Source organism: Callithrix jacchus, chromosome 13 (assembly GCF_049354715.1).
Source record: "Callithrix jacchus isolate 240 chromosome 13, calJac240_pri, whole genome shotgun sequence".
Taxonomy (NCBI): Eukaryota; Metazoa; Chordata; class Mammalia; order Primates; family Cebidae; genus Callithrix; species Callithrix jacchus.
The window spans coordinates 116,967,373-116,983,534 of NC_133514.1; the positions used below are offsets into that span (position 1 = coordinate 116,967,373).

At 49.8% G+C, this 16,162-nt stretch overlaps 1 protein-coding gene and 1 long non-coding RNA gene across 2 annotated transcripts in view; one reads left to right on the plus strand and one right to left on the minus strand.

Moving 5' to 3' along the window:
- The first annotated feature begins 3,648 nt into the window (after positions 1–3,648).
- The window catches only part of CNDP1 (carnosine dipeptidase 1), a 36,311-nt gene continuing 23,797 nt past the window's right edge, over positions 3,649–16,162 (plus strand). Inside the window, exons 1-5 of the mRNA XM_002757338.7 lie at positions 3,649–3,775; positions 9,029–9,154; positions 11,918–12,067; positions 13,818–13,980; positions 14,998–15,086. Coding sequence (XP_002757384.4) covers positions 3,698–3,775; positions 9,029–9,154; positions 11,918–12,067; positions 13,818–13,980; positions 14,998–15,086 — 606 coding nt within the window. The 5' untranslated portion in view covers positions 3,649–3,697. The remainder of the gene's footprint in view (positions 3,776–9,028; positions 9,155–11,917; positions 12,068–13,817; positions 13,981–14,997; positions 15,087–16,162) is intronic.
- Positions 5,441–15,105, minus strand: LOC108587909 (uncharacterized). Its single transcript, XR_001906690.5, has 3 exons — positions 14,949–15,105; positions 8,495–8,755; positions 5,441–7,876 (listed from the first exon to the last, which is right to left on the minus strand). It is a non-coding gene; the product is annotated as an uncharacterized LOC108587909 (long non-coding RNA).

Below are 16,162 nucleotides of genomic sequence, written 5' to 3' on the forward strand. Positions count from 1 at the left end.
AGGGGCAGGAAGGGCCCTTCCCCAGAGCCTCCAAGAGGAGCCCGGCCTTGCCAGCCTGTGATTGAGGCTTCTGGCCTCTAGAACTCTGGGAGAATAAAGTCCTGGTGTGTGGCCCCAGTTTCAGGTGCTTTGCTCCAGCAGCCTGAGGAAGCGAGTAGAGAGGGATGGAAGAGCCCCGCCGTCTCCTTGAATCTGCCCTTGTTCTCCACTTTGCGTTTGTTGAACTTTAGTTCAAAGCCAAGAGGTGGCCTGAGATGCCATTGCCAGAGGTGGCCAGGCCCTGGCATGCACTCTTCCCTTTAACTAGGGACCTTGGTTCACAGACATCAAGGTCGCCTACAGCTCTGCACTTTGAAGTCAGAGCGATTTTGCTGTGGCTGAATGTGTAAGATAATACTTTAAAGGCTGTTACATAATTGCAGGTTTCTAGAGACGAAACGTGTTCTTTGGTGCCATGTGCATCTTGGTGTCCCACCAAGTCCCTGCCAGGCCCTCCTCTCCTGAGTCGGTGAGAAATCTCGGCTTTCTTCCTCGCTACCCCTCCCCTGTCCTCAGTCTGAGTCTCTCTCAGCTCCACACTCCCTCCGACCCTCCTCCTCCTCCTCCTCTCTGCTGTTCTGCAGCCGGAACATCTGGATTTCATGTGCTGTCCCCAAGATTGCACAGTCTCCCCTGGGTATTCTGTAAATATCCTATTGACACTTTTACACAAAAATCACTCAAATGAGATGTAAAGGAAGAAGAGCCAGTGGCTCTGGTCTGGCCATAGCTGCAAGATCTCCAGAGGGGAGAGTTCCCCCTGGGCTTTGGCTCCAGCGTCAGGCACAGCCTGTTGGATCCCTTGGGATTTACACCTTCCACCCCTCAAAACCGAGAGCCATGCCCCATTTACCGGTCGGAAACATGCTCTTGCCTCTGAGGAACTCACAGCCCAGCATATCTGATGACGCCACTGTCCCGGGTAGAGCGTACTTCAATGTATCGATTTAACTTCCTTAGATGCTGGCCTATTGGAGAAACAACTGAAATCGCTGCTTATTTCATTCACTTTTTTTTGTTGTTGTTGCTGTTGTTTGGCTGGCTCTGTCATTGTGCTACAAGCCGCAGTTTGGTTCCTAGATGACGGAAGATTCCAGAAGTGATGCTGTGCTGTCTCCCTGGCTGATGTCTGGCGAGGCTCAGCTTCCCGTCCAGACTGTGGGGAGTCAAAGTGTCTGAAGGAACGTTGTTCTTATTAGCATCACACCAGCCTCACACCCTGGCAATGCGAGCTCTTCCCCACCGCCTACCCACGAGGATCCCAGGCACAGGTGGGAGTACCGAGGGCCCACCCGGGCGGCTTGGTGGCTGGAGAGAATACACTGTACAGTTCCTTGGGCTGTGGCATGCCAGAGGTGGTATTCTCTCATGCCATCCCCCTGAGGGTGTGTGGTAGGTGCCACTGTCCCTGCTTCAAGCCTGAGTCTGGAGCAAACCAGTTCCTAAGTGCCAGCGCCTGGGCTCTAGGCCAGCTCTCCCTGCAAACCACGAAATCACCCACCCCGTGACTGGCACTCAATTCCTCCTCCGTCGCCTGGCTTCGGCTGCTCTCTGACTTCTTGCAGCTCTGCTCAGCATTCAAGGAGCCGCTAGCTCAGTTAGAATCCGAGGGAACTGGGTAAACTTTCTCAGCATTTTCAGCCATTTCATGTGGTGTGGGACTGAGTCTCAGCTGAACCCGGCCTTAGCCAATGTTCTTCTCCAGGGTCAAACTCACAGGTTAGGCCAGACGAGAGGATGATGGAGAGCCTCACAGTTCTGCAGACTTTCTGGGGAATTTTGCTCCCTGGAGTTTGTCCAGGCTGCTGGCTGAAGGAACCCATGCCCTCACTGACTCCTCCATGAGGACTTGCTGCCAGAGTGAGTTGGTCAATCCACAGGAGCCACGCTGGCTCAGCTCCGTGCCTACAGGAAATCAACAGAATCCAGCAAAGCCTGTTTTTGTTGTTTTTAAAAATCACGTGATGGTGAGATAAACTAGGCTAATAAAACATTCTTTTCTGTTTTATAACAAATTTATCAGAGCAGACCTAAGACAGAGCGACCTCTATAAACCAATCCCATGAGGATGCTAGACTACGGGGTAAATAGAATTCTTGGCATCCAGGGTGACTGGCCGACACTGAGGTTTCTTACCCTAGATAGGGGCCTGGCTGACTGGCCATTGTGTGGACACCAAGGAGCCACCCTTGGCCTGAGACTTTGTGGGGGTGGAGGCAAGAACGCTTTCATTTTCCATTCTTTCTTCTGTTCAACACCCAAAAGAAACAAAGCAAGCAGTACAGAGTGGGGTTTCCCCACAGCACCCCTGCTCCGTCCTCCTTTAGGGATGCCTGCTCCTCTCCTGGCAGAGACGGAGGTGTCCCTAGTTAAGGTATGCAGGGCCACTTCCAAGGCCTCGATCAGCTAAACTCACAGGGCGTCCATCTCTCCAGTTGTTAGCGAGAGCTGGGAGAGAGGTGGAGGCGAAGCTCAGGCAGCCGTGGGAGGAGAAAGAACAGAACCAGATGTTAAGACACTAAGAAGACTCAGGAAGTGCCCCGGGACCTCTCACTCTGACAGGTTGTGATAGTAACACAGCAGAGGACATAAACCTCCTCCTAAAAATTAGTTTTTAGAGAGAACGCTTAGCACAGGGGCACCTGGAACTTCTGTTCCAAATCTAGAAGTGTAAGAACAACCAGCTGGAACCAACACAAGCCTGTGGAGCAAGTGGGGTTCCCCTCAGGGTCCCATAGCGAGTGGGGGCTTACCACCCTCAGCTGGCAACTGCCCACCCCTGCCAGAAAGACTCTCAGTCCAGACTTACCCTAACCACCCCCCAAAACCCCAAGTGCAGCTTCCTGTTCTCCAGCTCCTCTTGCTGTTTTTTTTGCAAGGTCAAAAGCCAGGAACAACCTTTCTAAACCCTGAGATTTTCACTGGGTGGTGAGAGTTTGGATCTGTGTCCCTGCCAAATCTCATGTTGAGATGTGATCTCAGTGTTGGCGCTGGGGCCTGGTGGGGGGTGTTTGGGTCATGGGGTGGGTCCCTCCTGGCTGGGTGCTGTCCTCACCATAGTGAGTGAGTTCTTGCAAGATCTGGCTATTTAAAGTCTGTGGTGCCTCTGGCTCTCGCTCTTGCCCTGGGAGGCGCCTGCTCTTGGTTCATCCTGTGCCGTGAGGAAAAGCTCCTTGAGGCCTCCCCAGAAACTGCACAGAGGCAGGCGCTGTACCTTTCCAGCCTGCAGAACCATGAGCCAGTTACAGGGTTTTTGTATCTTGGAAGTAAATAGCTTGTTTTGATTTTACAGATGAAGCGGTGAGAGGAACTCATCCCCAGATGAGACTTTGCTCTTGGACGTGGGACTGGAGTTAGTGCTGGAATGAGTGAAGACTGGGGAAGGGTTGGGAAGGCATTATTGAATTTTGCAATGTGAGTGAGATTAGAGGGCCCAGCAGCAGAATGACATCGTCTGGATGTGTGTCTGCATCTGACTCTCATGTTGAAATGTAATCCCCAGGATTAGAGGTGGAGCCTGGTGGGAGGTGTTTGGGTGCTGTCCTTGCAGTAGCGAGTTGATGCAAGATCTGGTTGTTTAAAGTGTGTGGCCCTTCCCCTGACCCTCTTGCGCCTGATCTGGCCACATGACGTGCCTGCTCCTGCTTCACCTTCTGCCATGAGTAAAAGTTCCTTGAGGCCTCCCCACAAGCTAAGCAGATGCTGGCACCGTGCTTCCTGTACAGCCTGCAGAATGGTGAGTCAATTAACCCTATTTTTTTAAATAAATTACCCAACCACAGGTATTTCTTTATTGCAGTACAAGAAGAACAGCCTAGTACAGGTAACTAGTTCAAGGTCAAGTGCAACTGTAATACAGAAAAACAAACAGAGGCATTGAGGAACAGGAGAAATGCGGATGGAGTGTCAGATCCCACTCAGATGGTGAAGGGGGATTCATGCCCAAAGTCAGCCTCCGCGCACCTGGATGGCAAATGGACTACAGCAGGCTGCCCTGCTCTGTGGGGAAAGGAGGGCAGAATTCATTCTGGGAGGGAGGATGAAGTTGTGCCCTTCCCTTTGTCAGACCCCTGCTGTCAGGGCCACACCATCAGGTCAGGGTGTCAGGTCAGTCTTTGATTGGAGACCAGGGCTCAGCTGCTTTTCCCGGCGAGAGGAGGAGGCTCTTGCTGAATCTGAACTATTCTTTCCTTACAACAATCACTGTTTTCCCTTTTTTTTCCCTGTAGCTTATTCCCTTCTTCCACTTTTCTTTTCTTTTTTAAAAATATATATTCGTATATTTTATTGGACTTTAGGTTCTGGGGTGCATGTGCAGAACATGCAGGATTATTGCATAGGTACATACAATGTGGTTTGCTGCCTCCATCCACCCGTCACCTATAGCTGGCATTTCTCCCCATGTTATCCCTCTCCAACCTCCCGACCCACTGCTGTCCCTCCCCTATTACCCACCAATAGACCCCAGTGTGTGGTGCTCCCCAGTGTGTGTGTCCCACAGAACTGAGCTGGATCAGGCTTCAGTCTTCTGGGTGCAGGGCAGCCAGGGAGATCATGAGCGGCTCATCAGCACCACCTGCCGGACTCAGTTCTTAATCAGCTCATAAATGAGCATTGCTCACCTTGACCTTGATTTTAACCACTGTGTAGCTTCCTCTATGACAGTTCTCATACTGAATGTATTTGTATTGCCAAATAGAGGTTGTATAGCTATGATTATTTTTTTTTCAGACAGAGTCTCGCCCTGTTGCTCCAGGGTGTAGTGCAGCAATCTCAGCTCATGGCAACCTCTGCCTCCCAGATTCAAGGGATTCTCCTGCCTCAGCCTCCCGAGTAGCTGGGACTACAGACATGTGCTACCATGCCCAGCTAATTTTTTGTATTTTTTGTAGAGATGGGCTTTCACCATGTTGGCCAAGATGGTCTTGATCTCTTGACCTTGTGATTTGCCCACTTTGGCCTCCCAAAGTGCTGGGATTACAGGTGTGAGCCTCCACACCCAGCCTAGCTATGATTACTTTTATAACGACTGTATTGTGATATAATTCTTATACTTCACAACTGGCCCATTTAAAGTGTACAATTTTAATGGTTTTTAGTATATTCAGAACTGTACAACCGTTGCCACAAAATTTGTTTTATGACATTTTCATCACCCAAGACGCCCCTATTCATTAGCACTCCCTTCCTATTTTCCCAGCAGTAACCAACAATCTACTTTCTGTCTCTATGAATTTACCTACTGTGGACTGTTATGTACATGGAATCGCCATACATGGCTGCTGTGTCTGGCTTATTTCACTTCACACAATGCGTTTAAAGTTTGTGTACGTTGTAGCGTGTGTCAGTACTTCATTCCTTTTTACGTAAGATGAAAATAATCTTGTATCGCCAAATAATATTTCAGTGAAATATACCACATTTTATTTATCCATTCGTTCGTTAATGAGCATTTGTCTTGCTTCTGCCTTTTGGCTACTATGAATAATGCCGCTATACATATCCATGTACCAGTTTTTGCGTGGACATATGTTTTCCCTTGTCTTGGATATGTACTCAAAAGTAGAATTGCTGGGTCATATGGTGACTCTGTTTAATTGATTAAGTAACTTTCAGACTGTTTTCCACAGTGGCTGCACGCTTTTGCATTCCCATCAGCAGTACATGAAGGTTCCAATTTCTCTATATCTTTGACATAACTTGTTAGTATCTGGCTTTTTCCTTCTAGCCATCCAAGTGGGTAGAAAGTGGTATCTCCTGTGGTTTGATTTGTGTTTTCCTGATGGCTAATGACGCTGAGTCTCTTTCCATGTGTTTATTGGCCATTTGGGTATTTTCTTTGAGGAAACGTTTATTTAATTCCTTTGCACATTTTCAATTGGGCTATTCGTCTTTTATTACTGAATCATGCTTGTTATTTATATCCTCAACGTAAGTCCTTTATCAAAAATATGATTTGCAACCCCCCACCTGCATTCTATGGGTTGTCTTTCCATTTTCTTGATGGTGTTCTTTGAAGCACAAATGTTTTGATTTTTAATGAGTCCTATTTATCCATCTTGTCTTTTGCTGCCATATCTAAGAAACCATCACCCGATCCGAAGGTAGGAAGATTGACAGCTTTTTTAAAAAGAGTTTTATGGTTTTAATACTTTCATTTAGGTCTTTGATCATTTTGGGTTAGTTCTTATATATAGTGTGAGAAAGGGAGTGAAACTTTGTCCTTTGCATGTAGACATTCAATTGTCCCAGCACCATTTATTGAAAAGGCTATTTTCCCCCCACTGAACGATCTCCTCACCCTTGATGAAAATCAGTTGATCATTAATGTGAGGATTTATTTCTTGATTTTTAGTTCTATTTGATGATATGTATGCATGTCCTTAAGCCAGTTCACTCTCCAGATTGTGGGTAATTATTCTTAAACTTTATAATTTCTCTCGATTATTCTCCAGCGAAATTCAGACTCTCTTATTAGAAAGTTTTGATGCATTCTCCTACTTCAAAAAGAGGAAACTTCCAGAGGTTAAAACTTCTGGCTGAGTGCCTGCCCTTCTCCAAGCTTACCCTTCCGCCTCGTCAGAGTTCAGCACCAGTTTCCTCCCAGACGCTGCTGTTGACTGTCCCTACCCCACAATGGGACAGGGTCTGCATTTCACAGCACATCTGACTGCCCTCCTGGCAGCTGGTGAGCCCTCTGTCTGCTCAGAGCCACACATTTTTTTATAGCCCTTTGGTTGGGTCCTTGGCCACTGTGAGGCTCCCACTCCATGACAGAGGAATTCAGGCTGCGAGAGGAAACTGAAGGAGCCGTGCTGGAGCCTGGCAGGGCTGAACTTGGTGGTGGCCCTCCCGACTGTTAGGCTGTGGTCTCCCCGTGATGCCACCCCAGCTGCGCTGCTCTATGCGCATTCCCTCACCCAGCATTGGCTCTCTCTCTGCCACCTTGTTTTGTGAATGCAGGTTCTCTGTGTTCGCTCAGATTTTATGCCCGCTGAATCCTAGCTGGAAAGTTCTTGAAGCCTGAACACCCCTGTAGCATTTCAGTGGTGATCCAACAGAAGGCAGAACAGCCTGCAAGTGGCTCTCCTGTTGGGCATGGGATGGCCTGAGCCCAGGTGCTGAGTGACACTCTGGTTAGGGAGACACACTCTTTCTTGCTGTCTCGGACATTTTCAGCAGGACTAGACGTTTTGTTGGGGTGAATTCCTAGAAGAGACAACACAGCTCCCTGCGCACAAATTCATTCAGATGCACTGTGCAGTGTGTTGGGGGTGGGGCGGCTCCTCAGTTTGGATGCTCCCCAGCTCACCTTCGCTCTGTGGGGGCTTGAGGCCAAGAGATGCACGGAGGCATGGAGGAAGATTCAGCAATGCATTTGGGAACAGATGAAAGTGATGGAGGGGTCCTGCATGGTACCCCGACAAGGGAGGAGGGCTGCTGGTAGAGGCAGGTGGGCTCCATCATGTAGACCTGGGGGTCGTGGGGATATTTGCTTTACCCCAAGGGCAATGGGACCTCTTGGAAGAGTTAAAACAGGGAGCCTTGCGATCTGCCCCACCTTTAAAAAGATCACCCAGGCTGCTTTGTGGAGAGTAATTAAGAGAAAATCATGAAAATGACAGGTTGAAAAGTAAAATAACCAACTGCTTTTCATATAGCCTTGCAGATGCTCCATTGTAAAATAAGCAACGCCAGGAAGAGGGGGCACGTCTGTGATGAGCGTCCTCTTGCTGTGAGCACATCTGTCTCTCAAGGCCAGGGCGGCCTCCTCCAGGTCTGAGACTTCACCAGCCTAGTTCCTCTGGTTCTCCCCACAGCCCCTGCTCACCTCCACCTACGGAGAAGTGGGCATTTAAAGAATCACAGATTAAAATATTCATCATTTTATAATGTAAAATATCTCAACCATTTAAAACAATAAAAGATGGGATTTTTGAGACAAAAATAACAGAGACAGTCTGGGTTAAATTCTCCCCTCCTTCCTCCTGCTGCAGGAGGGTGGGGTTGGCTTCTAAAGTGGAGCCCAGCTGGTCTCCTGGGGATAGCTGGTGGCTTTCCCAGCCAAGAACCTCATGTAGGGGGTCTGACCAAGGGCTATAGCCCCTGTGGCACTTCCCACCCTCGATCCCTCCCTCCTCTTCTCCAGCCTGGGTCTGCACCGGGGGAGACGTGGCTGATGGCCCCTCCAGACACGCAGTTGACCCCTGCCCTGATGCCAGCAGCTCCCACTCCAGACAGTGCTCTGGGGGAAGGGGGCTCTGTGAAGGGGTGAGCATTGCCCACTTTGCCACAGGACCTTCCTGTTGGGGGTCAAGGAGGAATGCTGGTTCTCAAGCTCCCAAAGACACCCAGGTGGAGTCATCCAAGGTGCGGATGGGCTGGGAGACTGAGAAGGGGTCAGGGAGGAGAAAGGCGAGAGGAGACAAGGAGGAGACCTCAAATATCCACCCACCTCGACTTCCCAAAGTACTGGGATCACAGGCATGAGCCACCAGCTCAGACCTTTCTCTTCCTTCCTTGTTAAAGTACTGTGACTTCAGGAGCCAGCAGAAAGAAGCCCGCAACACTGGATTTTAGGCATTGCTCAGAAATTCTTTCGTCTAACGCAGTGGCTCATCACACATGGAAGACTTTTGGGTGTTTGGTTTTGGTTTTGCCTCACTCTTCTCTCTCACGAATCGCCCTTCACTCCTGACCTGCAGAACTGGCCTCCCTGAGGGCCAGGAGGAAACAGAATGACATTATTTCAAGATGAGCTTGTTAACTTGCTTTCTATCCTACTAAAATTCTTTAGCATTGGAAATAAAGTGTTTGGGGAAAGACAAAGCAAAAAATACATATCTGGTTCTACCACCTTTTGTTATTTTATTCCGACTGACTGGAGGCAGCTGTGTGAGATAACACACATTCTCGAGGAATGTGAAAGGTCCAAGTCCAGCAACGGGTGTTGACTTTCAGTCGTTCCTCTCGTGTCAAACCCTTCCAGGCTGCGTCGCTGCTGGCTCTGCTACTGCTGCTGGAGGGAGGCATGTTCTCCTCGTCCTCCCCACCCCCGGTGCCGCTAGAGAAAGTCTTCCAGTACATTGACCTCCACCAGGATGAATTTGTGCAGGTAGGAGAAAGAAACTACGCACAGAAATCTTGGATGATATCCTTGGTGTTTGGGTGGGACAATGACTTGCTTGGAGATGTGGATTTTTTTGCCTAATTCCATTTAAAATGACTGTTGGGTTAAAAACCATCAGTATTCATGAGATGGATGGAAGAGATCCCTCCCAGCCATTCCTCCCATGAAGGGCACTCTCTGCTCATATCCAGCACTTGGTTCAGGGCTGTCCACATAGAACCAGCACGTCCGCTGAGCTCAAGTCCACCCTGCTCCATCAGGTCGCCCATTCCTGATGCCGCCTGCATTACTGTAAGGCCTGTGCAGAGCTGAGGAGCCCGGGAGCTCTGCAAAGTTCAACAGCAACATGGTTTGTTTTGTAGCATGTGTACCAGAGGCACTTTATCGCCTCCATTTATTTTTTGTTTTATTTTATTTATCTATTTATTTATTTTGAGACAGAGTCTCACTCTGTCACCCAGGCTGGAGTGCAGTGGTGAGATCTGGGCTCACTGCAACCTCCCAGGTTCAGGTGATTCTCCTACCTCAGCCTCAGCCTTCCAAGTAGCTGGGATTACAGGCACCTGCCAACACACCCAGCTACATTTTGTGTCTTCTCAGTAGAGACAGGGTTTCACCCTGTTGGGCAGGCTGGTTTTGAACTCCTGACCTCAAGGAATCTGCTCCCATCAGCCTCCCAAAGTGTTGGCATTGCAGGCATGAGCCACTGTGTTTGGTCTTGCTCCATCACCCATGCTGGAGTGTAGTGGCACAAACACAGCTGACTGCAGCCTCGATCACCTGTGATCAAGTGATCCTTCTGCCTCAGCCTTCCAAGTTTATAATCCTCTGCTTAATCCCTAATTCACCATATGGCGTCTGTACATATACAGGGTCTGGGGCAGGGGTAAAGTAGAGGGGAGGGTGAGGAGGAATGGCAAAAAGAGGGAGGCCTGGGGAGCAGGAGGAGGAGGGGGAGTGGGGGAGCAGGAGGAGGAGAGGGAGGAGACAGGAGGAGGAGTGGGGGAGGAGCAGGAGACAGGAGGAGGAGTGGGAGAGCAGGGGGAGGAGGGGGACGGGGGGAGGAGCAGGAGTAGGAGGGAGAGAGTAGAGAAGGAGAGGGAGGAGACAGGAGAAGGAGTGGGGGAGGAGCAGGAGACCAGGAGAAGGAGTGGGGGAGGAGCAGGAGACAAGAAGAGGAGGGGGAGAGTAGGAGAAGGAGAGGGAGGAGACAGGAAGAGGAGTGGGAGAGCAGGGGAAGGAGCAGGAGACAGGAGGAGGAGCGGGAGAGTAGGAGGAGGAGCGAGAGAGTAGGAGCTTGATGTAGCCACAGACTCACCAGCTCCTCCCCACTCCTACTCTCCTAGGCTCTCATGCCCACTCTGTGGCCATCTGGTCACCCCCTCCACCAGCCTCCCACACATGTGCACACTGGTGTGTTGTTACCTGTGCTCACCAGACTAGATGTTCCCTGGGGTCCCCCGGGACTTTGTACCTCAAGCCCCCACCTCCTGTCTGGCACAGGACAGGCATTCAGGAGACATTTATTGGATCAATCAACCAAATTTAGGAAAACTATCATGCAATTAGGCTAAAGGCACGAGGCGGAATTCCAGCCCACTCTTCCTAAATCTGACCCTCGTGTAACCCTTCCTCTTACTGAAATATTAACCAGTCATCAATGCCTCTTAGATTTTTGAAAGCTGAGTGGGGTTTCCAGAATCGGTGTGTGGTGGGGATTTAATCCTGGTCCGGGCCTTTCAGCCAAACATCTCCTCTTCCTAAGTCCCTCAAACATACCCACATCCACTGGACTTGGGGAGAAACCAGCAGCCTCTGCTCTGTAAATTCCAGTTTAAAAATGTACAGCACAATATTCCTTAGGGTTAAATAAGTGCCTTCATAATAAAAATGAAAGTGCTACAACCAGGATAGAGAGATCAAACTCAAGTCAGGAAGAGAAGTCCACGATCAGTCATTCAGAATATGCATTGTTTTTCATAAAAATGCTGACTGTCTCGGGGTGAGCCGCGCCGGCTCCCGCACCGGTGTGTGAATGGTCCTTCTTAGTCATTCAGCATCAGCAGCGCTGCTGGAGTGGCCGCCAGGTGCCAGGCGCCATGCTGAGTCTTTTGCACACGTTACCTCAGTGGGCCTCACCATCACCCTGTAGTTAAGTAGTGTTACTTTCTCAGGCAGATGAGAAAACTCAGGCTCAGGGATGTTAAGGAATACACCCAAAGTCACACAGCTATGACAGGCTGAGTTTAAGCCCAAGGTCACAATGCCGGTGGGATCCTGGAGGTGCAGGGAGGGTCAGGTCAGAGAATCTAAATGCAGAGCGTGTCAGGAGGGCCCTGTGGCCCAGTGAGGCCACTGTGGGTTCAGTCACGGCCTGGAGGCCTCCATTTGTGAAAAGCCAGAAGTCCTGGAGAAAGCTGACAGCCCGCCAGCTGTTCAGTTCTTAATGATTAGAAGCAGTGGGTAGGGACTTGCCCTTTTCTGCAGCCCTGGTGAACCCAGGGAGGACCTGGCCGGCACCTCTCCTGCAGCCCGCCCTGCCTGATCTTCTGTATTCACCAGGCATCGCTGGCCTCCGGGTTCCTGATTAAACCCCAGCTCTTCTGTCTGTTACTCTTGAACATCACAGTGCTCACTGGCACCGTCATGGGTAGCACCTCGGACTTACTGTCTCCTGTGCTCCCCTCGCTCCCGCCCAGAGTGGATATGGAACCCCCATGCTAATGCCCTGTTTGCTCTTCCTCCTAGATGCTGAAGGAGTGGGTGGCCATTGAGAGCGACTCTGTCCAGCCCGTGCCTCACTTCAGACAAGAGCTCTCCAGAATGATGGCGGTGGCTGCGGACACACTGCAGCGCCTGGGGGCCCATGTGGCCTCAGTGGACATGGGTTCTCAGCAGGTGCTGTGGGGTTCCCTCCCACCGAGGGAGCTGACCCTTCTAGACATCAGTCGCCCCTTCCTGGGGGTGGCAAGGGAGAGGTTCATCCTGATCCTCCACCAAACCCCCTGTAACCCACTTCCCAGTGAAGACGAAACCCCACTTCCCAGTGAAGACGAAACCCCACTTCCCAGTGAAGACGAAACCCCACTTCCCAGTGAAGACGAGCATTCCACCTGGTCTCAGATGAGACCGTGTTATTGCTTTCCAGTCATATCAGGACTCCAGGGGTTTGCTGGGCTTGTAGAAGCTGGTGCAGATGGCAAGTGAAGGTCACCTTATAACGGAAAGGACCCCCTTGTACTCTTCCCTTTCTGCACACATGGTTCAAATCTCTCCTTTAAGAAAAGGAAATTGTCATTTTCTTTAAATTCATATGCATCTTTCTCGAAGGGGCCATATCTAGAGCTGCATTTTTTTAAAAAAATCAGAACCGGCCGGGCGCGGTGGCTCAAGCCTGTAATCCCAGCACTTTGGGAGGCCGAGGCGGGTGGATCATGATGTCAAGAGATCGAGACCATCCTGGTCAACATGGTGAAACCCCGTCTCTACTAAAAATACAAAAAATTGGCTGGGCATGGTGGCGCGTGCCTGTAATCCCAGCTACTTGGGAGGCTGAGGCAGGAGAATTGCCTGAACCCAGGAGGTGGAGGTTGCAGTGAGCCGAGATTGCGCCATTGCACTCCAGCCTGGGTAACAAGAGCGAAAATCCGTCTCAAAAAAAAAAAAATCAGAACCATCTCCTAAAACGCCACTCAATCATAAATATCTTAAATCTAAGCACCCGATGCACTTATCTTAGCGCTGAGGAACCTCAGGATCGTCCACGTTTTCCAGGATTTGTCCACCTAATGTAATCCAATTGCCATGTGCATTCTCACTGAAGAGCACATCCGGCTCATGATGCTCAGTAAAGAAGCACTTCCCCGGCCTGCGCGGCAGCTCGGCCTGTAATCCCAGCACTTCTGGAGGCCAAGGCGGGCAGATCACCTGAGGTCGGGAGTTGGAGACCAGCCTGACCAACTTGGGGAAACTCTGTCTCTACTAAAAGTACAAAAATTAGCCGGGCGTGGTGGTGCACGCCTGCAGTCCCAGCTACTCCGAAGGCTGAGGCAGGAGAATCTCTTGAACCTGGGAGGCGGAGGTTGTGGTGAGCTAAGATGGCGCCATTGCACTCCAGCCTGGATGTCAGAGCGAGACTCCATCTCAAAAAAACAAAACAAAACAAAACACTTTACTTTTAATGAGGTTTTGTATCTTAATTAAAAGTGTCTCAGCTGGGTGCAGTGTCTCATGCTTGAAATCTCAGCACTTTGGGAGGTCGAGGTGGGTGGATCACTTGAGCCTGGGAGTTTGAGACTAACCTGGGCAACATGGCTCTACCAAAAAGAAAAAATTAGCTAGACATGGTGGTGAGTGTCTGTAGTCTCAACTACTTGGGAGGAGGCTGAGGTGGGAGAGTCACCTGAGCCTGAGGTGCACCACTGCACTCCAGCCTGGGTGATGGGAGTGAGGCCCTGTCTCCTACAGAAAAAAAAAAAAAGTGTTTTATGAGGCTCATTTTAGAGATGGAGAAACTGATGCTCAGAAAAATGATGTGGACTCTCCAAGGACCCAGGGATAGCCTGGCCGGAACGCCTAACGTCATGTCTTTGAATTTTCTGAAAGGACAACACAGGCTTTTAAAAAATGATTTCTTATTATTCTGCAGCTGCCTGATGGTCAGAGTCTTCCAATACCTCCCGTCATCCTGGCCGAACTGGGGAACGATCCCACCAAAGCCACCGTGTGCTTCTATGGCCACCTGGACGTGCAGCCTGCCGACCGGGCTGATGGGTGGCTGACGGACCCCTACATGCTGACGGAGGTGGATGGTCAGTGGGGAGCTCGGGCTGCAGTGCACTGCTGCTGTGCATGGACAGGGGCTTGCTTGCAAGATTGAAGGGGTAAAGATGCGGCTCTGTCCCTGGACTTCGGGTCTCTCCCTGCCATTAAAAATGCATAGGCCAGGTGCAGTGGCTCACACTTGTAATCCCAGCACTTTGGGAGGCTGAGGCAGGTGGCTTACTTGAGGTCAGGAGTTCAAGACTAGCCTGGCCAACATAGCAAAACCCCATCTGTGCTAAAAATACAAAAAATTAGCTAGGAATGGTGGTGGGAGAGTGAGGCAGGAGAATTGCTTGAACCTAGGAAGTGGAGGTTGCAGTGAACTGAGATTGCACCACTGCACTCCAGCCTGGGCAATGGAGCAAGACTCCATCTTAAAAAAAAAAAAAAAAAAAGAATGCAAGAAAGGCGGCTCTCATAGTCTCCCGATGGGTTCATTGAGGCTGTTCTTTCTTTGTGAAAAAGAGCTATAAGCCTCTGTGCCTCTGGATGGAGGTTCTTGGGTTGTGAGGAAAGTAGTGGTCTGGGTCACACATTTTCTCTTTTAACAGTATCAAACGTAATTTGCATTTTATAAAGAAAAAAAGAAAGGTTAGCAGAGATATACACGTATCTTTGTTTCATTCTTCTACTAACTGTAAAATCTCAAAATGAGAGGCTATGCCACGTGGCATTCTACAGCAAATCCCCAGTGGGTCTCTTTGGTGAACTTGGATAAAATAGCTAATTCTTATTAAGGCCAGTGGGATCTGTCTATTGCGAATTAGCTTATCTTATCTGACTAGCTGAGGACACTATTTGTCAGGGAAGAGATCCAAGGATGTCTTATGTACAGTCTTATTTGTACATAAAAAATCCAACTTTGCAATTTCATAGCGAGATTTTTAAATTTATATTATTATATAAAGCGCTGCTAACATTATTGCCCATGAAACAACATTGGTTTTTCACTCACCTGGCAGAGGCTCCACACTTCTCTGAACATTCTTCTTCCCTTTTTAAAGGGAAACTTTACGGACGAGGAGCAACTGACAACAAAGGCCCTGTCTTGGCTTGGATCAATGCTGTGAGCGCTTTCCGAGCCCTGGAGCAAGTAGGTGGCAGCTGTGTCTGGGAGAGAGGAAGGGGAGGGTGGTAACTACCTGAGCAAACTGTCCTGAGCAAACTGCCCTGTCTTGGCTTGGATCAATGCTGTGAGCGCTTTCCGAGCCCTGGAGCAAGTAGGTGGCAGCTGTGTCTGGGAGAGAGGAAGGGGAGGGTGGTAACTACCTGAGCAAACTGTCCTGAGCAAACTGCCCTGTCTTGGCTTGGATCAATGCTGTGAGCGCTTTCCGAGCCCTGGAGCAAGTAGGTGGCAGCTGTGTCTGGGAGAGAGGAAGGGGAGGGTGGTAACTACCTGAGCAAACTGTCCTGAGCAAACTGCCTTCAGTCACCTGCTCTGCCCAGCAGTCTTTGGAGGGTGTGCTACAATTGCGTCCATTTTACAGATAAGGAGAGTAAGGCTTGGGAAGATCAGGGAACTCACCCAAAGTGGTGCAGCTAGTGGCAAGGCTGACACCTCAGGGACGGATTCCAGCCTGCACTGTTAACCATGTTAAAAGACAGGACACAGCCAAAGACACAACAGGGCTGTGGCCAAGCTGCTATCTGATGGGACTTGGCTTTTTTTCTTTAATCTTTATTTTATCTTGTCTTGTCTTGTTTTGCCATCCCTTTTCTTCTTATCACAAAGTATGATTTGCTGGCAGAGACACACGCACATTTTTAAAATGTATCAGCTACTTTGCAAATGATCAAGATAGGAATCTCCATGACATTCCGCTGGAATCCTTGGATCTCTTCCCTGAGAGCATGGTGGTTCTCTTCAATGGTCCAAATAAGGGCCCTGGAGCGGAGGCAGGGGTACAGATTTGAGGAGGCGGGTCCCCTCCTTCCAACCTCCGTAGGACATTGGAGATGGACCCAGGTTTGCACCTTGAACTATCTCGTGTTTCAACACAAGGATGGTTTTATCTCAAGCCACTCTTCTCCTGTCTCCTAATCAATGTGCTTGGACACTGGCAGAGGATCGGCTCAAGCTGTGCAGCCTTGGGCAAATGACTTGATCTCTTCCGGCCTTGGATTCTGTTCTGTGAAAATGTGTGCACCCCTCCAGGTCAGCCTTGGGGT